This window comes from Hyla sarda, chromosome 2 (genome assembly GCF_029499605.1).
Source record: "Hyla sarda isolate aHylSar1 chromosome 2, aHylSar1.hap1, whole genome shotgun sequence".
NCBI lineage: Eukaryota > Metazoa > Chordata > Amphibia > Anura > Hylidae > Hyla > Hyla sarda.
Window position 1 is genome coordinate 28,315,051 of NC_079190.1, and position 22,899 is coordinate 28,337,949.

Sequence of the window (22,899 nt, forward strand, 5' to 3'; positions counted from 1 at the left end):
TTTCCCAACCAGGGGTGTCTCCAGCTGTTGCAAATCTACAACTCCCAGTATTTTGGACTACATAGTAGTATATAGTATAGGTCAGTGTTTCCCAACCAGGGGTGTCTCCAGCTGTTGCAAAACTACAACTCCCACCATGTTGGACTATATAGAAGTATATAGTATAGGTCAATGCTTCCCAACCAGGGGTGCCTCCAGCTGTTGCAAAACTACAACTCCCAGTATTTTGGACTATAAAGTAGTATATAGTATAGGTCAATGCTTCCCAACCAGGGGTGCCTCCAGCTGTTGCAAAACTACAACTCCCAGTATTTTGGACCATAAAGTAGTATATAGTATAGGTCAATGCTTCCCAACCAGGGGTGCCTCCAGCTGTTGCAAAACTACAACTCCCAGTATTTTGGACTATAAAGTAGTATATAGTATAGGTCAATGCTTCCCAACCAGGGCTGCCTCCAGCTGTTTCAAAACTACAACTTCCTGCATGCCCGGACAGCCAACGGCTGTCCGGGCATGCTGGGAGTTGTAGTTTTGAAACAGCTGGAGGTGCTCTGGTTAGGAAACACTGGTATAGTATATTGTGCAACATTCTGGGAGTTGGAGGATTGGTTGGATTAATACCGCCCATTGCATGGCCGGTATTTTTTCTATAAAAATACCGGCAGGGTGGCCAAAATACCATCTGTGCCAGTAAAATACCGGCCTGGTGGCGACCCTAGTGTCACCCTTGTGTTAGGAATTGAATCAGATTGGTATCTCCACCTGCAGTCCTCTGGATCAGCAGGAAGGTCTGGCGTCTGCTCCTCATATTTGCCATTGGGTTTGTAAGAAATGTCAGCTGTTGGTCACATTTGGGCGACTGTTGTTTTGGGGACATGTGTTCCCTCCATTAACACAGCGCCTTACACATAAACTTGAATGAGCGGCCGCTCCAGCATCCACCATCTCAGGAGAAATGTGAACAATGTGTCGCCCTGCTGTACACATGGACTTATGTTTAGTCTACAGCAGTGTTTCGCAACCAGCGTGCCTCCAGCTGTTGCAAAACTACAACTTCCAGCAAGCCCGGACAGCCTTTGGCTGGAAGTTGTAGTTTTGAAACAGCTGAAGGCACCCCTGGTTTGGGAGCATTGACCTATACTATATACTACTATATAGTCCAACATGCTGGGAGTTGTAGTTTTGCAACAGCTGGAGGCACCCCTAGTTGGGAAGTATTGACCTATACTATATACTACTATATAGTCCAACATGCTGGGAGTTGTAGTTTTGCAACAGCTGGGGGCACCCTGGTTGCGAAACACCGGTCTACAGTCTGAGGCTGGGGGGGGGGGGGGGGGGGTATAGGCACTATATGGTATCATTATATAGATCATCCGGGCATGCTGGGAGTTGTAGTTTTGCAACAGCTGGAGGGCCACCGTTTGAAGACTGCTGATATAGATACTGGATATATGTTATTATTTAAACATTGTACGGCACTATGATTTAGACACTGATTTTATATTTTCATTTGGACCTTAAATGGCACTATTCTGTGTGAAATATATAGCAGTGTTATGTGGGCCCGATATGGTAGCATTCTTTAGATACTGTATGTAGGTTATTATTTATACAGTGTATGGCAATATGATTTAGACACTAATTCATAGTTTTATTCAGGCAGTAAGTGGCATTATTCTGTGGGAAATATATAGCAGTATTATATGGGCACTATAGGGTAGCATTATTTAGAAACGTATATAGATTATTATTTATACATTGTACGGCGGTATGATTTAGACACTGAATCAATGCGTTTTATTTACGCATTAAGTGGCACTATTCTGTGGAATATATATAGCAGTCTTATATGGGCACTATAAGTAGCATTATTTACAGTAGATCTGTATACAGGCTATTATTTAGACATTGTACAGCGGTTAAATTTAGACACTGAAGCATTGGTTTTTTTAAGCAGTAAGTGGCACTATTGTGTGGGAATTTTACAGCAGTATTATATGGGCACTATATGGTAGCATTATTTACAGTAGATCTGTATACACTATACAGGCTATTATTTAGACATTGTATAGCGGTTTAATTTAGACACTGAGCCGTCATTTTATCTAAGCAGTAAGTGGCACTATTCTGTGGGAAATATATAGCAGTCTTATATGAGCAAAATATGGTAGCATTATTTAGATACTGTATTTAGGTTATTATTTAGAGATTGTACGGCGATATCATGTAGACGCTGAATGATAGTTTTATTTAGGCAGTAAGTGACAATATTTTATGTAAATATAAAGCAGTGTTATATGGACACTATAGGGTAGCATTATTTTAATACTTATTATTTAGGTATTGTATGATGGTATGATTTGAAACTGAATCATAGTTTTATTTAGGCAGTAAGTGGCACTATTCTGTGGGAAATATATATTTTATGTGGGCACTACTGTATATGGTAGCATTATTTAGATACTGAATATATGTGATTATTTAGACATTGTATGGCACTACGATTTAGACACTGATTTATATTTTCATCTGGACCTTAAGTGACGCTATTCTGTGGGAAATATATATATATATATATATATATATGTATACTGTATATATATATATATATATATATATAAATATATTATACATGAGCACTATATGGTATCATTATTTTAATACTCCATATAGGTTATTATTTTGGTATTGTATGACGGTATGATTTGCTACTGAATCATAGTTTTATTTAGGCAGTAAGTGGCACTATTCTTTAAAAAAAATATATATCAGTTTCAAATGGGCACTATATGGAAGCATTATTTAGATACTGAATATATGTTATTATTTAGGTATTGTATGACGGTATGATTTGACCCTGAATCATAGTTTTATTTAGGCAGTAAATGGCACTATTCTGTGGGAAATATATATCAGTTTTATATGGGCACTATATGGTAGCATTATTTAGATATTGAATATATATTATTATTATTTAGACTGCACTATGATTTAGAAACCGATTTATATTTTTATCTGGCCCTTGAATTACATTTTTCTGTGGTAAATATATATATATATATATATATATATATATATATATATATATGGAGACTATATAGCACACATTTTTTGGCCCATGCTATGACCACAACACCCACCAAAACACGCACATCGAGGTCTACTGAACTGGAACCATGCTAGGTCCAGGTATGGGAGCCAAAATACAGTGTCTAAAATAATTACTGAGGTAAAACAGCCTCTCCACCTCCTTGACTCCACTGACCCTTATATGGAAACCCTGTAGGTCAGCGCCAAATCAAAGCAAACAAACCCCCGTCTCAGGTAGCCATGTGTATGAGCCCCTGAGAGCGTCCTTCAGAATGATTTATATCTGACATTATCCGGGGGGTCCCCAGATAATCCAACACCACACGGATAATCCTGTTATGTTTCCATTACACAGGATATCCATATGGTAAGACCGCGCAGGTTCACAGCAACCGAGACCCTACTGCATTCACTGAACTGCAGGTGCCAGCATGCCCTGACTTCATGGAGAATGAGGAGTAGCCCTTATTTCGTAGATCAGGGTTTTCCGAACCGCGTGTGTCCAGCTGTTGCAAAACTACAATTCCCAGCATGCCCAGACAGCCTTTGGCTGTCTGGGCATGCTGGGAGTTGGAGTTTTGCAACAGCTGGAGGCACACTGGGGGAGATTTATCAAATCCTGTCCAGAGGAAAAGTTGCTGAGTTGCCCATAGCAACCAATCAGATCGCTTCTTTCATTTTTCAGAGGCCTTTTCAAAATTGAAAGAAGCGATCTGATTGGTTGCTATGGGCAACTCGGCAACTTTTCCTCTGGACGGGTTTTGATAAATCTCCCCCACTGTTTGGAATATACTGTTGTATTGTAGATACATGGGGGGAGATTTATCAAAACCTGTGAGAGGAAAAGTTGCTGAGTTGCCCATAGACAACCAATCAGATCGCTTCTTTCATTTTGCAGAGGCCTTGTTAAAAATGAAAGAAGCGAGCTGATTGGTTGCTATGGGCAACTCAGCAACTTTTCCTCTGCACAGGTTTTGATAAATCTCCCCCATGATCCATACGAAATATCTTGGTCAACGGCATTGACGATTGATATTGTGTGTCTATTGGAATGTTAAAAAATTAACGTTTAACCAAGATGCAAAGTTTCAGAACTTGGGACTTGGCACTACAGAAGCAAAGGGAACTTTTTGTGCTTTCTTCCTTAACCCCTTAAGGACTCAGCGTTTTTCAGTTTTTGCATTTTCGTTTTTTCCTCCTTACCTTTTAAAAATCATAACCCTTTCAATTTTCCACCTAAAAATCCATATTATGGCTTATTTTTTGCGACACCAATTTTACTTTGCAGTGACATTAGTCATTTTACCCAAAAATCCACGGCAAATCGGAAAAAAAGATATAATTGTGCGCCAAAATTGAAGAAAGAAACGCCATTTAGTTATTTTTGGGGGCTTCCGTTTCTACTCAGTGCATTTTATGGTAAAAATGACACCTTATCTTTATTCTGTAGGTCCATATGGTTAAAATGATACCCTAATTATATAGGTTTGATTTTGTCGGACATCTGGAAAAAATCGTAAATACATGCAGATAAATTTATACGTTTAAAAATGTCCTTTTCTGACCCCTATAACTTTTTTATTTTACATCCTGCATCGCTAAGGGTTTAAAGAATACCTGTCATGGCCTTGTTAAAGGGGTAAATTTTTTTGTTTAAATCAACTGGTGCCAGGAAGTTAAACAGATTTGTACATGACTTCTATTAAAAAAATCTTTATCCTTCCAGTATTTTTTAGCAGCTTTATGCTACAGAGAAAATTCTTTTCTTTTTGAATTTCTTTTTTGTCTTGTCCACAGTGCTCTCTGCTGACACCTGATGCCCGTAGCAGGAGAAAATCCTCATAGCAAACCTATGCTGCTCTGGACAGTTCCTGACACGGACAGAGGTGTCAGCAGAGAGCACTGTGGACAAGACAAAAAAGAAATTCAAAAAGCAAAGAACTTCTTCTGTATTATACAGCTGCTAATAAGTACTGGAAGGATGAAGATTTTTTTAATAGAAGTAATTTATAAATCTGTTTAACTTTCTGGCACCAGTTCATTAAAAATAAAAAATAAAAGTTTTCCACCGGAGTACCCCTTTAAATTTCTTAATCCTCTCAGTCATGATAAACCTTCCCCTGCCTTTATTTATATTTTTTTTTTTCTACCTTGATCTTGCTCTGTATTTTCTGCTCAGTCTAAGTCAGATTCACAGACTGGGAAGAGGCATTACCCAGCAGGCATGACATCATTTGAAGCCATACAGGGGAGAACTTCCTCCCTCACTCTGCTATACACAGCCCAGAGCAGTTCAGTGTGAGATGATCTATGATTGGCTAAGGCTGCACACACACCCCTCAGCACTCCAGACTGCATTTCCTGAAGGAGTCCAAAGTCTGTGCAAGAGATGGGGGGAAATGTGCTCTGGCCAAGAAGGGAGACACCTAGTGGCAGCTTTTTTAAACACAAATAAAACATAGATCAACTTTTTTTTTATTTTTTTAAACAAAGTACATTAGAAAGATTTATTTTATTTACCATAAAGAGTACAATAGCAAAATGTAGTTTTAATGAGTGCCCATTTAAGGCTCTGTTCACACACAGGTCTTTTAGCCTTATTTTTAAGCTCATTTTAACCATTCGTTTTTCAGTCCCTAAAATAAAATTGACTCCAATTTTTGAATCTTATTATTTTTCATGCAAAATACTGCAAATGAATGTCCAAGTACATACATAGATATCATGTTGTTCCAGTGCGTGGCAGCCATTTTTTTCTGCATACCGCATATATACCTGTTCTTATTAAGGAGGGCATGGCTTAATTTAGCACCATCATTATCTACTCCACAATATGTCACAATGGGGGAGATTTATCAAAACCTGTGCAAAGGAAAAGTTGCCTAGTTGCCCATAGCAACCAATCAGATCGCTTCTTTCATTTTCCACAGGCCCTTTTGAAAATGAAAGAAGCGATCTGATTGGTTGCTATGGGCAACTGGGCAACTTTTACTCTGCACAGGTTTTGATAAATCTCCCCCAATATGTCTACTGCAAAGGCTGTGTGGGCATGCTGGGAGTTGTAGTTTTGCAACAGCTGGAGGCACCATGGATGGGAAACACTGTCCCAAAGGTCAAAATCTTACTGATGTTAAAATGTGTAGTTCGAAATACAGGATCTTTTAAATTTCAAATACTTTAGGGGTCTGTTCACACTTGGGCAATTCTCATACGAAGGACTTACCAAGCGGAATCTGGTGAAAAAATTCCGCTTGGAAATTCTGTTGCAACAGAATCCCTTTGCTTTCAACGGGATTCTGCTGCAGCGTGTACACAACGGAATTTCCTCTTCGGAAACATCTGCTGTGAAAATCCTGATTCCTGAATTCTTTTGGCGAAATCCGGTCGGAAATGCATTGCCATCTATAAAGATGGCGCATTTTCGAGCGGTCCTAGTGCTGGCATATTGCAGACACTCCATGTGGATTCCGCTTACAGCAGACTCCCATTGATCTCTATGGCATTCTGCTGCGCAGTTCACACTGCGGAACTTCCGGAGCTGAATTGTATTCTGCTAAAAGATTGAACAAGAATCTGCTGGAGAAGCCCTGGCCCTGCGTTGTAGTAAATTAAAAGTAAAAAAATACAATTAATTAAAAATTAAGTAACGGAAACATAAACACAACATAAACTAAAAAAAAAAAAAAAAGAATAATAAAACCAAATTTAATAAAAAAAAATGTAATCAATAAAAAAAAGTAAGTAAAAAGCACAGATTGCCTGGGACATCAAGCGCCAATTTTTGTAGTGTGAACGGAGCCTTACCCTGACACAAACCTTGTACCATTTTTATAACCAGAATTTTTTTTTACAACATTAACCCCTTAAGGACCGAGCCCTTTTTCACCTTAAGGACCGGAGCGTTTTTTGCAATTCTGACCACTGTCACTTTAAACATTAATAACTCTGGAATGCTTTTAGTTATCATTCTGATTCCGAGACTGTTTTTTCGTGACATATTCTACTTTAACTTAGTGGTAAAATTTTATGGTAACTTGCATCCTTTCTTGGTGAAAAATCACCAAATTTGATGAAAAAAATGAAAATTTTGCATTTTTCTAACTTTGAAGCTCTCTGCTTGTAAGGAAAATAATTAATCAAAATATATTTTTTTTGGGTTCACATATACAATATGTCTACTTTATGTTTGCATCATAAAATTTATGAGTTTTTACTTTTGGAAGACACCAGAGGGCTTCAAAGTTCAGCAGCAATTTTGACATTTTTCACAAAATTTTCAAACTCGCTATTTTTCATGGACCAGTTCACGTTTGAAGTGGATTTGAAGGGCCTTCATATTAGAAATGCCCCATAAAAGACCCCATTATAAAAACTACACCCCCCAAAGTATTCAAAATGACATTCAGTAAGTGTATTAACCCTTTAGGTGTTTCACAGGAATAGCAGCAAAGTGAAGGAGAAAATTCAAAATCTTCATTTTTTACACTCGCATTTTCTTGTAGACCCAATTTTTTTAATTTTTACAAGGGGTAAAAGGACAAAATTTTTACTTGTATTTGTAGCCCAATTTCTCTCGAGTAAGCACATACCTCATATGTCTATGTTAATTGTTCAGCGGGCGCAGTAGAGGGCTCAGAAGGGAAGGAGCGTCAAATGGTTTTTGGGGGGCATGTCACCTTTAGGAAGCCCCTATGGTGCCAGAACAGCAAAAAAACACACATGGCATACCATTTTGGAAACTAGACTCCTCAGGGAACGTAACAAGGGGTAAAGTGAACCTTAATACCCCACAGGTGTTTCACGACTTTAGCATATGTAAAAAAAATTATATTTTTTTTACCTAAAATGCTTGGTTTCCCAAGAATTTTACATTTTTAAAAAGTGTAATAGCAGAAAATACCCCCCAAAATTTGAAACCCAATTTCTCCCGATTCAGAAAACACCCCATATGGGGGTGAAAATTGCTCTGCTGGCGCACTACAGGTCTCAGAAGAGAAGGAGTCACATTTGGCTTTTTGAAAGCAAATTTTGCTCTGGGGGCATGTCGCATTTAGGAAGCCCCTATGGTGCCAGAACAGCAAAAAAAAAAACACATGGCATACCATTTTGGAAACTAGACCCCTCGGGGAACGTAACAAGGGGTAATGTGAACCTTAATACCCTACAGGTGTTTCACGACTTTTGCATATGTGAAATTTTTTATTTTTTTTTACCTAAAATGCTTGGTTTCCCAAAATTTTTACATTTTTAAAAAGGGTAATAGCAGAAAACACCCCCCAAAATTTGAAGCCCAATTTCTCCCGATTCAGAAAACACCCCATATGGGGGTGAAAAGTGCTCTGCTGGCGCACTACAGGTCTCAGAAGAGAAGGAGTCATGTTTGGCTTTTTGAAAGCAAATTTTGCTCTGGGGGCATGCCGCATTTAGGAAGCCCCTATGGTGCCAGGACAGCAAAAAAAAAAAACACATGGCATACCATTTTGGAAACTAGACCCCTCGGGGAACGTAACAAGGGGTTAAGTGAACCTTTATACCCCACAGGTGTTTTATGACTTTTGTATATGTAAAAAAAAAATTTTTTTTTTACCTAAAATGCTTGTTTTCCCAAAAATTTTACATTTTTAAAAAGGGTAATAGCAAAAAATACCCCACAAAATTTGAAGCCCAATTTCTCCCGAGTACGGCGATACCCCATATGTGGCCCTAAACTGTTGCCTTGAAATACGACAGGGCTCCAAAGTGAGAGTGCCATGCGCATTTGAGGCCTAAATTAGGGATTGCATAGGGGTGGACATAGGGGTATTCTACGCCAGTGATTCCCAAACAGGGGGCCTCCAGCTGTTGTAAAACTCCCAGCATGCCTGGACAGTCAGTGGCTATCTGGCAATACTGGGAGTAGTTGTTTTGCAACAGCTGGAGGCTACGTTCTGGAAACAGTGGCGTACCAGACGTTTTTCATTTTTATTGGGGAGGGGAGGGGGGCTGTGTAGGGGTATGTATATATGTAGTGTTTTTTTACTTTTTATTTTATTTTGTGTTAGTGTAGTGTAGTGTTTTTAGGGTACAGTCACACGAGCGGGGGTTCACAGTAGTTTCTCGCTGGCAGTTTGAGCTGCGGCAGAAAATTTGACGCAGCTCAAACTTGCAGCCGGATACTTACTGTAATCCTCCGCCCATGTGAGTGTACCCTGTACGTTCACATTGGGGGGGGGGAACATCCAGCTGTTGCAAAACTACAACTCCCAGCATGGACGGTCTATCAGTGCATGCTGGGAGTTGTAGTTTTGCAACAGCTGGAGACACACAGGTTGTGAAACACCGAGTTTGGTAACAAACTCAGTGATTTGCAACCAGTGTGCCTTCAGCTGTTGCAAAAGCTACAACCCCCAGCATGTACGGACAGCGGAAGGGCATGCTGGGTCTTGTAGTTATGCAACAGCCGGAGGCATACTACATTGGCTGGGGATGCTGGGGATTGTAGTTATGCAACAGCTGGAGACACACTGGTTTACTACTTAACTCAGTGTGCCTTCAGCTGTTGCAAAACTACAACTCTCAGCAGTCACTGACAGCCAACGGGCATGCTGGGAGTTGTAGTTATGCAACCACCAGATGCACCACTACAACTCCCAGCATGCACTTTAGCTGATTGTGCAAGCTGGGAGTTGTAGTTACACAACAGCTGAAGGTACACTTTTACATAGAAAGAATGTGCCTTCAGCTGTTGCAAAACTACAAGTCTCAGCATGCCCATAAGGGCATGCTGGGAGTTGTGGTGGTCTGCCTCCTGCTGTTGCATAACTACAGCTCCCAGCATGCCCTTGTTGCATGCTGGGAGCTGTTGCTAAGCAACAGCAGGAGGCTGTCACTCACCTCCAACGATCCAGCAGCACAGGTCAGTCCCTCGTCGTCTCCGCCGCCGCCGCTGCTCCTGGGGCCCCGATCCCAACAGGGACGCCGGGGATCGGGGTCCCCAGCACCGGGGGTCGTCTTCCCGCACCCGCTCACGTCCTCCGGAAGAGGGGCGGAGCGGGTTGCGGGAGTGACACCCGCAGCAGGCGCCCTGATTGGTCGGCTGGTAATCCGGCCGACGAATCAGGGCGATCGTGAGGTGGCACCAGTGCCACCTCACCCCTGCTGGCAATGGCTGTTCGGGGCCGTCTCTGACGGCCCCGATCAGCCAGTAATTCCGGGTCATCGGGTCACTGGAGACCCGATTGACCCGGAATCTGCCGCAGATCGCTGGACTGAATTGTCCAGCGATCTGCGGCAATCGCCGACATGGGGGGACATAATGACCCCCCTGGGCGATATGCCGGGATGCCTGCTGAACGATTTCAGCAGGCATCCGGCTCCGGCTCCCCTCCGGCTAGCGGTGGGGGCCGGAAATGCTCAGGGCGTATCCATACGCCCTCGGTCCTTAAGGACTTGGAAACGGGGGCGTATGGATACGCCCTATGTCCTTAAGGGGTTAACATTGTTTCGAATCGAAGATTATATGGTCAGATCTAGGATAATTATGCATATTGTTGACAACGCTGATACGCTTTTGACTTCTATCCCATCCCCATATATTGTTGTCATATTCCGTCCTCATATCTCAACCTCATATCCTGTCCTCATATCCCGACCTTATATGCCGTCCTCATATCCCGACCTCCTATCCCGACATCCTATCTCAACCTCCTATCTCGACCTCATATCCTGTCTTCATATCCCGTCCTCATATCACAACCTCCTATCACATCCTCCTATCTCAACCTCATATCCCATCCTCAAATCCCGTCCTCATATCCCGACCTCCTATCCCGACCTCCTATCCCGACCTCCTATCCCGTCCTCATATCCTGTCCCCATATCCTGTCCCTATATCCCTTCCTCATACCCCGTCCTCATACCCCGTCCTCATACCCCGTCCTCATATCCCGTCCTCATATCCCGACCTCATATCCCATCCTTATGTCCCATCCTCACATCCTGTCCTCTACATACATTTCCCATTGATTTGCATGGGACTTTAAACAAAAAACCCTGACCCTCACAAATGGGGGGTAGTTAAGGGTTAAATTAACTATCCTATATTTTAAGTGGACATATAAGTAACATGTGACCAAATATTATCGAAATATCTCCAGCCGTTTGGAAGTTATGCAGTAACATATATTTCCCATAGACTTGTATGGGACTTTAAACATAAATCCTGCCCCTGGCAAATGGGGGTGAGTAAGGGTTAAATCACCGATCCTATGTTTGTTGTTGACATATAAGTAACATGTGTGCCAAGTTTCATGTTAATATCTTTAGTCGTTTGGATGTGATGCTGGAACAAACACACACACATACATACACACATACATACAAACACTCACATACATACATACACACACACACGTTGAGTTTTATGTATATAGATTAAGGAAAAATAGTAAGGAGTGGGAGCAGCGGTGAACCGCTGCTCCCACTCCTTACTATTTTTCCTTAATTTCCCTTATAAAAAACAGATAGTAAATTCTGAATGGCAGAGAAGAGAAATCTTGTCCCTTCAGACTGTGGCGGAGATGCTGGAGTTTTCCCAAGGCTTAATCCGGGGTTCTACCCCCAAACTCCTTTCTATAGGGCACAGTCCAGAAAGCAGCTGCCTATGAGCGGAGCGGGCCCTGGCTGTTTTGACAGCATTGTTCCAGAGCTCATTCCATATGTATGTCACATCACAGCACTACCCTCCTCCTCCTCCTCCACCTCCCCCACCACACTGCTCCAGGATTTTCTTCCCCCATCTCCAAGTCACATTTTTTTTCCCTTCATTACCACATTGAGGAAGGTGATAGCAACTTTTTGGAACTGCTGGTTTTCCCAGGACAAGTTGAGTCTTCTGCAGAGAGTCCTTCTGCCGGATGGGATCAACTGGATTTTTAGGGGGAAAAAAACCAAAAACATTCTTTACAATAGTGTGGACCGGTGTGTAGTAAAGTGTGCGGACTGGGATTTTCTCCTGGTTACCTTGGTAGCATCTACCGTCTTGAGGAGTGGTGGAGAATGGAGCAGGCAGGTTGCACTTGTCATACTGGGCTGTTTTTGGGAAGGTCCATCTAGGACAAGTGCGGGACTGGGGACAGTTCATGAAGCTGCACTCATGTGAGAGGTAAGAAGAAGCCTGCGTCCTCTATGTGCCATGCTGCTCGGAATCTCATAAGAGGGAGGTGGAGGGATATACTGTATACTGTATATATTATGGGCTTATATACCATGTAACAGTCCGTGCCGCTTACATTGTTATCAGCCATGGAAACATAGGAAGCAGCTCTGCACTTGTTGATGGTAGGTTAACGTTAGTTATTAATTGTTTGTTATTATTATTATTATTTTTTGCTTACTTTTTATTATTTTTGTTTTGATTTAAATTTTTATCGTGTTTTTTTAAGCGTATGTCGTGTTTATTTTTTAATTAATTGTATGCTTTTTTTCTAATTGTATTTTGCACTCATTTTTTTCTGTTTACTTTTAAATTAATTGTTTTTTATTTTAATTGATTTTAAGCAAATGTTTTCAGTTAACTTTTTTAATTAATTGCATTTTTTTATTTATTATGTTTTTAATTATTGAAAATTTTGTTTACTTTTGCATAATTTATTTTTTATTTTTTGCAAAATGTCATGTTTTATTGTATTGTTTCATGGTGGTTATTTATTTTATTGATTAGTGCTAGCGAAAGGGTCCGTCTTGGCTGTCATCTGGATGCTCTTAGGTATAGGCTCATAGACACATATAGACTGTGTATTAGTACAGTGTATATTATATGGTGTGTTTAGTCATTTTATATAGTTATTTAGCAGGGTTGGGACAAATATGCTATTGGCTGTAGTCAGGATGCTTGAGTGAAGAAGGTCCATACAATTTAAATAGTACAGTATATAAATATATATATATATATATATATATATATATATATATATATATATATACTGTAGTATGTATTCCTCTACATCCATTCTATATATCTATACATACATACTGTATATATTAAAGTGTGTATTGCTCTATAGCTATCTATCTCATATCTATCTCATATCTATCTATCTATCTATCTATCTATCTATCTCATATCTATCTATCTATCTATCTACCTCATATCTATCTATCTATCTATCTATCTATCTCATATCTATCTATCTCATATCTATCTATCTATCTATCTCATATCTATCTATCTATCTATCTATCTATCTCATATCTATCTATCTCATATCTATCTATCTATCTATCTATCTCATATCTATCTATCTATCTATCTCATATCTATTTATCTATCTATCTATCTATCTATCTATCTATCTATCTATCTCATATCTATCTATCTATCTATCTACCTCATATCTATCTATCTATCTATCTATCTATCAATCTATTTATCTATCTATCTCATATCTATCTATCTCATATCTATCTATCTATCTCATATCTATCTATCTATCTATCTATCTATCTCATATCTATCTATCTCATATCTATCTATCTATCTATCTATCTATCTCATATCTATCTATCTATCTCATATCTATCTATCTATCTATCTATCTATCTATCTATCTATCTATCTATCTATCTATGCATCTCTATTATATCTATCTATCTCATATCTATCTATCTCATATCTATCTATCTCATATCTATCTATCTCATATCTATCTATCTATATCTTATCTATCTCATATCTATCTCATATCTATATTATATCTATCTATCTATCTCATGTCTATCATCTATCTATCCAAATGTCTGCACATTTTCTTTATACTAATGCAATTATATATTATACAAATGTACAGATGTAGCAGAGTTGAGTTTGTCATTAAACTCTATTATTGAGTATCATTTTACGTATAATAACTCTCATACATCCCCTTTTTACAATGTTGGTCCGGAGCATGAATCTTATAGCGGAGTGTGCATTTCACTGGGATTAACCAAAACAGCTAATACTGCTGGGGGGAACTGCTTGCTCAGCACCCGCTGAAATTAATGGGCATCTGTATCAATGGACACCAGCAATCCTCCAGAGGAAAGAGCTCAGCGCTCCAGCTAATAAAGTGGGGGAGGGCATGTGTAGATAACTGATAACACATAACCTGAGTATTGTGCCCCGCTGTATATAGATCTATATCTATACTGTATTACTGCTACGTTACTCTTGTTATTTCTTTTGAGTTCATATGTATGGACCCTCTGTGCCCCTATTTTCCATAATCGTCTTACCATGGTTAAGGTCTTAGAATAGTAGTAGTAAAAATGGATTCAGACTTATCCCACTGACCCATTGTTCTGGTTTCCACCCAGGAGCCTTATATCTGCTTTAATGAACAGTTACTAGTGGTCGCTGCAAATACAATGAAGAAGTTTAAGCATGCATGGGATAGACATAAGGCTATCCTTCATAAAAGATAGGTATAAAGCTATCCTTCATATAAGATAGGGATATGTATAAGGCTATCCTTCATATAAGACAGGGATAGGTATAAGGCTATCCTTCATAAAAGATAGTGATAGGCATAAGGCTATCCTTCATAAAAGATAGGGATAGGCATAAGGCTATCCTTCATATAAGATAGGGATAGGTATGAGGCTATCCTTCATATAAGATAGGGATAGGTAAAAGGCTATCCTTCATATAAGATAGGGATAGACATAAGGCTATCCTTCATATAGCATAGGGATAGGCATAAGGATATCCTTCATATAAGATAGGGATAGAGAAATGGCTATCCTTCATATAAGATAGGGATAGGTATAAGGCTATCCTTCATATAAGATAGGTAAAGGTATAAGGTTATCCTTCATATAAGATAGGGATAGACATAAGGCTATCCTTCATATAAGATAGGTATAAGGCTATCCTTCATATAAGATAGGTATAGGTATAAGGTTATCCTTCATATAAGATAGGGATAGACATAAGGCTATCCTTCATATAACATAGGGATAGGCATAAGGCTATCCTTCATAAAAGATAGGGATAGGTATAAGGCTATCCTTCATATAAGATAGTTATAGGTAAAAGGCTATCCTTCATATAAGATAGGGATAGACATAAGGCTATCCTTCATATAGCATAGGGATAGGCATAAGGCTACCCTTCATATAAGATAGGTATAGGTATAAGGTTATCCTTCATATAAGATAAGGATAGGTATAAGGCTATCCTTCATATAAGATAGAGATAGACATAAGGCTATCCTTCATATAAAATAGGAATAGGCATAAGGCTATCCTTCATATAAGATAGGGCCAGGGACTATTCATAGTATTCATAATATTGGGCAGACTAGATTGGCCAAATGGTTCTTATATGCAGACACATTCTATGTTTCTATGTTGTATTTAGCTTCTATTTCGGCCCGTTCTCCCCAGGCGGCTGTGTCTCATTGACCTAATCTCCATAGCAAGTATCTCATTATATGGGAGACAAGTGCAGATGTCTCAATCTCCATGGGCAGCCACCAGGAAATACTGGAAAGCTCAACGTGAAGACCTGTGTATTAGCATATGACAATATGTCATGGACCCTTCCTGTCTCCAATGCAAAATCTTCTGTCAGGCCCCCAGATTCTGTCCGCCATTTATAATATTGGCTCAGTATTTCCTCATGTAGCCTTTGATGGACGCCCCCCCCCCCCTGCATACGCCAGGGCCAACTGCTCCCAGTGCAGTCTGTGCCCCTTATATTTACACCCCTGCTCTGTATATACCACATGAAGGCACAGAAGTTAGGCCAAACAGGCCGTTTTATACAGTTTACATAACTCCTATAAAGGATAATGGGAGTTGTGATACAGTGAAGCACCCCTCGCTGCACTGTTTCAATAGCTTGGGAGTAGTATACACAACCTCCATAACAATGGCGGCCCGGGGAGAGCCAAGGGCCTTCATCTTGCCATAGGTGTGGTCCCAGAGGCCAAAGTTGTACGGATTATAATAACCCTTTAATAACGCGCCATTTGAAGCTCCTGAAATATGGAGCAGTAGGGACTCCACATACGAGTCCCAATTTTGTTCATGTTGTTTGGGGGGGAAGGGGGGGTGGTATTCATGGGGCCGCACTTAAAGGGGTACTCCGCTGCTCCAAAAGCTGGAGCCGGCACCGCGAGCTCGTGACGTCATAGCTCCGCCCCCTCATGATGTCACACTCGCCCCCTCAATGCAAGTCTATGGGAGGGGGCGTGACGGCTGTCACGCCCCCTCCCATAGACTTGCATTGAGGGGGCGGGGCGTGACGTTATGAGGGAGCGGGACTATGTCGTCAGGAACTCCCAGGGCCTGCTCCAGCGTTCGGAATAGATTGTTCCAAACGCTGAGCAGCGGAGTACCCCTTTAAGTGTCCTGATTTTGGCAAGTAAGATTGCATGCCTCCATAAGCCTAAATGACCACTATTCTCTTAGAATTTTTGTTAGGCAGACCAAAGATTATACTTAATTAAAGGGACATCCTATATGACATTCTACCTGTGTAGAGGAAAAGTTGCCCAGTTGCCCATAGCAACCAATCAGATCGCTTCTTTCACTTTTCAGAGGCCTTTTTAAAAAAAATGAAAGAAGCAATCTGATTGGTTGTTATGGGCAAATGGGCAATTTTCCCTCTAAATAGGTTTTGATAAATTTCCCCCTATATATTTAATCTTTTACTCTAAGCGGTCTGTAAGTTCTCATAACAATGGCCGCCATGTGTACGAAGAGAGAAATAGCAGATCCCCATGACAACCACTCAATTTACAGTTTTTTTCTTACTCCATAGAGAAATAAGTGTTGCCCATAGCAACCGTTGAAATTACTGCTTTCATTTTCAACCCTTTAGTTATAAAATGATAACTGAAATCTCATTGGTTACCATAGACATCGACCATTAAGTCCACTTCGTTGTTTTTTATTTAAATTTTTGCGGACAGTTATTATAACATAAATTGTCGCGTATGTTTCTTTCAATAAATTCTACGTTCCCGTTTGGCAGATCGGATCTTTAAAATAATACTAGGCTTATATTACGCGGCGAGAACAAGCTATTAGACGCTTCCATAGGGACTTGTATAATTGGGAGGATGTTTGTGCGCCTTCCTCCCGGTCTGTGACTAGCGTATACATCTGCCAGGTGGAAGCTGTCAGCGATACTTTCACACTTCTATATGGCGTGAGCACATGGCGCGCTGCTGACAGCAAATTTTCCTCCATCAGTCTGTGCATATTCTACGTAAATAGCGACATAGGGGGAGATTAATCAAAACCTGTCCAGAGGAAAAGATGCTGAGTTGCCCATAGCAACCAATCTGATTGCTTCTTTCATTTTTGAAAAGGCCTCTGAAAAATGAAAGAAGCGATCTGATTGGTTGTTATGGGCAACTCAGCAACTTTTCCTCTGGACAGGTTTCAATAAATCTCCTCCCTTGCTGCGCCACAACTTCCGGCACGTCCAGCAACAGTCGGGATCCTAGGCTCCATACTTGACCTCGGTTGGGGTTATACTATATTTGTAGGCATTTTATGGCATTTTTGTGGGTGGTTATGCAGACTATCTTACAGCGATGCTGCTTTAACCCTTAAAGGGATAGGGGATAAGATGTCTGATCATGGGGGTCCCACAGCTTTGGACCCCCGCTATCTCCCTGCTGCAATTGGCACTCGTTTAGAGCGTTGGGTACAGCGCTAGTGGCTCGTGACGCCATGGTCATGCCCAGCTTGGGATGTCATGGCCGTAACGCCCCTCCCATAGACTTGCATTGAGGGGGCGTGGTCGTGACATCACGAGCTGGGCATGGCCATGGGCATGATGTCACGAGCTGGCATGGCCGTGATGTCACTAGCCTACGCCCCGATTCGCCAGTGATTCGAAGTTCACTCTGTGCACCAGATGTCTGGGGTACTACAGCTGGGGACCCCTGCGATCAGACATCATATCCTTTGGATAGGGGATAAGATGTCTAGGTGGAGTACCCCTTTAAACCTGCTTAACCCTGATACATATACTAGCACTAATCGATGGGGATATTGATGTATTTTAGTGTACGAGGAGGAGGGGGGCAGTTTGTAGTGAATCAATGTCGCAGACCGTGGACGTAGTCCAGTTTTCTTTTGTGGCTCTCCGCAGAGTTCAGTGACACCGGGGATATTGACTGAATCAACACTGATGTTCATAGTAGACGGTCACCTTTGCTGAACCTACATTTACATGCTAGAAAATCTCTGCCATTACAATTCCCTAATTTATACGTCATCTTGGAATCTCTTGTGGACAGCCGGTCTGCGGTGCCTGATACGCGGCTAGGGTTGCCACCTGGCTTGGAGGGGTCCCCAACCTGGACCTGGCACGTACTGGGCCACCACACATATATATGTGGTAGGCCTCAGGGGTAGGGGTAGTACAGTCAGGGATTTGCTTTGGTATATCAGGGGTTAATGTTAACCCTATAGTTTGTGATGCCAGGCTCAGGGCTAGTATGCTGAGATGACTCTCCGGCCTATCGCCGCCCTTCCCAGTAACGATAGGTGCATAAGAATAAAGACTGAAGGTCCACAAGGTAGTTGAATTTGAACTTGCATAAATTTTACTTAACGGCTTGCGGTACATCCACAGAGTAGTAACAGTCTCAATTAAACAGTCTCTATATACTTCAATGACTGACAGATGTTGCGGATCTTGACTTTAGATAATAGTCTCTGAATTCAGGGTATATTGCGAAGATCCGTCCGGATTTAGGGGATAGATAAGGTCCGGTGGTCTTGCAGAGTGTTTAGGGATTGACACACTCACAATTTGGAAGAAAATAGTCGTCGCCGCAAGGCTAAGGCCTAGACTCACTGATGACAGCAGCGCAGATCCTTTATCTTCAACAGCCAGGAACCAAGAGAGAGATTAATGGCCGCCGTGCCCTTATATGGGCAGGGGCGGGACCGTTTTGATTGGTCCATCCATCTGTCACTCACCGTCACAAAGGAAATGAGTGCATTACGTCACAAGGACCTCCAAAGGTCCTCAAGCAGAAATACCATAGAGTTCACCTGATCACTTGACCCGAAGGTCCTGCTATGCTTCCCACACGTAATTAACTATTTATATACATTTTATACAGTTAAACTTCCACAAATAAGGAGCACATGACTAGAGCAATGACTATAGGGGTGAGAGGTGACTAGGGGTGGACTATACAAAAGGACCCCGACGTCCTAGGGACTCTGGCTATGTGGACCTATAAACAGGTACCATATAGGATGCGGTACCGGGACACCACATGTAATTGATTATGCAAATTAGCATGACCAGTATTTTTTTCCAAGAAAGGTGGCAACCCTATACGTGACGCACTGAACAGCGGCCATTTTTTATTGACAGATTCACGGGGCAATGGCAGACAATATGACATTTTTTAAAATTGGATTGGACTATTGCCTTTTTGATTCTGATGAGAAGAATTAAGGTCCGGACATCAGCGGTGGTCTTAGATGTTATGGTGGATTGATCGGTGGCCATCTTGTTCTATTAGATCCCTGTTTGCTGTTTATTGATCTTATACAACAAGATGCCTGCTGAATAAGGGAGTTATCCAGGATTAGAAGAACTGAGCCTGTTTGTTCACTTCTGTTTTTAGTATCCTGGATAACCCCTTTAATACTACTAATAATAATATACCTTGGACCTTTGAGCTGGACTGTTGAGATATGACGGGGATGCTTCCTCCAATAGATGGCACTAGAGAGCAAGCTCTTTTCCTGCACTGAGGAGCTGATTTGAATACTTTTCCCCAGAGAGCATTGCCTGGCCTGTTGAGGAATGTTCACACAGGCGGGTTACCCGTGAATTTCCCTCTACGGGTTTTCCGCAGTGGAATATACACAGCCAAAAATTGCAGATTTTCCGCTGCAGAAATTTTGTGGTGGAAATTCCACAGCAGGACTCGCCGGTAACCCGTCCATGTGAATGTACCCTCCAAGTCTCCTTGTGGGGGTCTCGCCAAGAGACTGTTTCCCAAACAGTGTGTCTCCAGCTGTTGCAAAACTACAACTCTGCGGTGGAATCTTCACTAGGGAAATTTCGGATTTCAGGGTTGGGGCAGGAAATAGGAATGGTGCAGGTCCATGCAGTCACAACAATGATTGAGTTTGAAATCTTCCCCTGCCCACGGAATCTCCACCTGCAATATCTCTGTGCGGAAATTGTGTAGTGTAAATTGGCCTTTGCACCTGCACCTCTATATAGCTAAGCCGATTTTCCATTTAAAGGACATCTGCAGCCTAAATACACTTATCCCCTATCCTCAGGGGATAAGTGTTTGATCGAGGGGTTCCGACCGCTGGGACCCCCCTGCAATCTCCCGAACGGGGCCCCAGCATTGCCGCTCTGTGCTGCAGCTAATGTAGCATCGACCTCACTGAGGTTGACGGTATGCCCCCTCCCCATACAGTTCTATGGGAGAGGTGGGGAGGCACGAACGCTGCCTCCCCGCCTCTCCCATAGAACTACATGAAGGAGGCTTGGCGGCCGTGACGTCATGCTGCGGCTGGCACGCCTCCTGCACGGGAGAGCCTTGGCCCCGTGCAGGAGATTGCGGGGGTCCCATCGGTCAGACCCCCCGTGATCAAACACCTATCCCCTATCTTGTGAATAGGGGATTAGTGTACTTAGGCTGCAGAAGGGGTACTCTGCCATTAACATCTTATCCCCTCTCCAAAGGATAGGGGATAAGATATCTGATCACGGGGGTCCCGGTGCTGGGACCCCCCATGATCTCTGTGCAGCACCCTGCTTTCTGTGCTAGGTGCAGCTTCAGTCTTGGAAATGCTGAACGTGACGGCCCTCATGCCCCCTCCCATAGACATGAATGGAGGGGGCGTGGCATGATGACACAAGGGGGCGTGGCGTGATGCATCGTCTCCTTCTCAGAAAACCAGCATTTCCGAGACTGAACCTGATAAAAATCCATGGCGGAGTGAAACGGCTGTAGTTGTGAAGCCCGGTCTCCGGCGTCTGTACCTGACCATGCTTACCTTGTTGCACGTACAGTATGAAGAATTAAGTCTGCACATTATTGAAGTATGGTGAGTGCCTCCCGCAATCTTCTTTTACACAGTTTCCGAGACTGAAGCAGCACCCGGCACAGAATGCAGGGTGCTACACAGAGATCGTGGGGTTCCCAGCAATGGGCCCCCCGCTATCAGACATCTTATCCAAAGGATAGGGGATAAGATGTATAAGGCCGGAATATCACTTTAACATTCACTTTAGGTAATTGCTCACCGAGGAAGAGCAATTGCGCTCGAAACATGTCTGACTGACTGTCGTTTTTATGGTGTGATGTATCTTCAATAAAGCTGCTTGCAACAAAGTGCTGGACCCTCCGTACCTTCTTTCTTCTATTTAAGTAATACCCTAAGCTCCAAATAGAATTTTAGTGATTTCACATGAACATTCAAAGAAACTTTATATAGTAAAGTAAAAAGCAAAAGAAAAGAATCCAGATCCCCAGGATTAGATTGCCTATTTGCTCGCTACAACACTAAACTCACTGCCGAAAGATTGATGTCCCTGAACCCAGAACCACAACAGCTGCAAGCAAAGCGGCTCTCACTATGTTTTCTTTAAAGCGCACCCCCTGCTTCCTCCATCTACAATAATACTGAACAGGTGTGACAGTCTGTCTGGATTCCCATCCTCCTATTTCGGGTCTGGATTATCGTTTTAATGCTTCCCTAATGTGTCTGTAGGGGAAATAGAGATCCAGACATTGTCTGAACTAAATCAATATTCAGAACAGTTATAGCCATAGTTGTATCTGATGCTAGGTAAGCTGGGTGATGACCAATATGGCTACAGGAAAGCTGGGTGTCCACAGAAAAATGAAACAGTTTGTACAATCAATTTGACTGCCATTTTGGCTTTTCTAGACACTGGAGTAGTAAGGATATGGCCACACGCAACATGTTACCTGCAGATTTTATGAAGGGCCGCATGAACAATCTAGGCCTGGACCAATGGTTGATCAGGCCTCGTAAGGCTCAGCATTCATGCATCTGTGGTGTCCCGGTGCCGTATGGTATACCGTACCTTGTAGGGTGGTCACCAAAGTCAGAGGTACTTGGTTCCAGCAGGGTCCTCCTGGTGGGATAGCCCCTAGTCACCTCTTCCTTCTTTAATTTTGTGATGTTTGTGTGTATATTTGATTGTATATTTAATTGTGTACATAGTGTTGCAGGACCTTAAGTCATGTGACTAATGTTAATTCTCTTAGGGTATGTTAAAGGACCTTCCTAGGTCACGTGTGTGGTCACATGTTTGGACCATAATTCCTTCTGTAAAGTGATTGACAGATGGTATGGACCAATGAGCTCAAGGCCAGCCCCTGCCCATATAGGGGAGCTGACAGCCAATCCTCGCTCTCTTGCTCCTGCCTGCAAAGCAAGCAGCATCTCTTGGGTTCCGGACTAGCAGAGAGAGGAGATCAGTGCAACTTACAAAGACAAGACCAGTCCGAAGCCTGATAATACCACAAATTACCAAATCGTGAGTTATAATACAACTCCCCGCTAAAGTCTGCGTGACTGCTGGACCTAAACTCAATCCCCTAAATTCAGTGGAACAGCGCATATAAATCTCCTGAGCTTAAAACTCACAAGGTCCCAACCAACTGTCAGGATCCTAATAGACTCTTCTTGTACAAAGACTGTTCCTGTTTAATTCTGCATAAAACCTGCAGTAAAAGTACCAACAGTTTTCTGAAACCTCCGGTTGTGGACATTCATTTATTATACCTCCCTATCGCTCTTGGGACG

General features: G+C 41.9%; 1 protein-coding gene across 7 annotated transcripts in view; it reads left to right on the forward strand.

The window, feature by feature from the left end:
• The window catches only part of FAT3 (FAT atypical cadherin 3), a 671,890-nt gene that overhangs the window by 171,484 nt on the left and 477,507 nt on the right, over positions 1 to 22,899 (forward strand). For 6 of the 7 annotated variants that reach the window (XM_056561434.1, XM_056561436.1, XM_056561439.1 and 3 more), the window contains exon 1: positions 12,064 to 12,235. The exons of the other annotated variant lie outside the window; for it this stretch is intronic. In XM_056561434.1, the coding sequence (XP_056417409.1) occupies positions 12,213 to 12,235 (23 nt within the window). In that variant the 5' untranslated portion in view covers positions 12,064 to 12,212. Of the gene's footprint in view, positions 1 to 12,063; positions 12,236 to 22,899 lie in introns of those variants that run through there. 7 annotated transcript variants of the gene reach the window in all.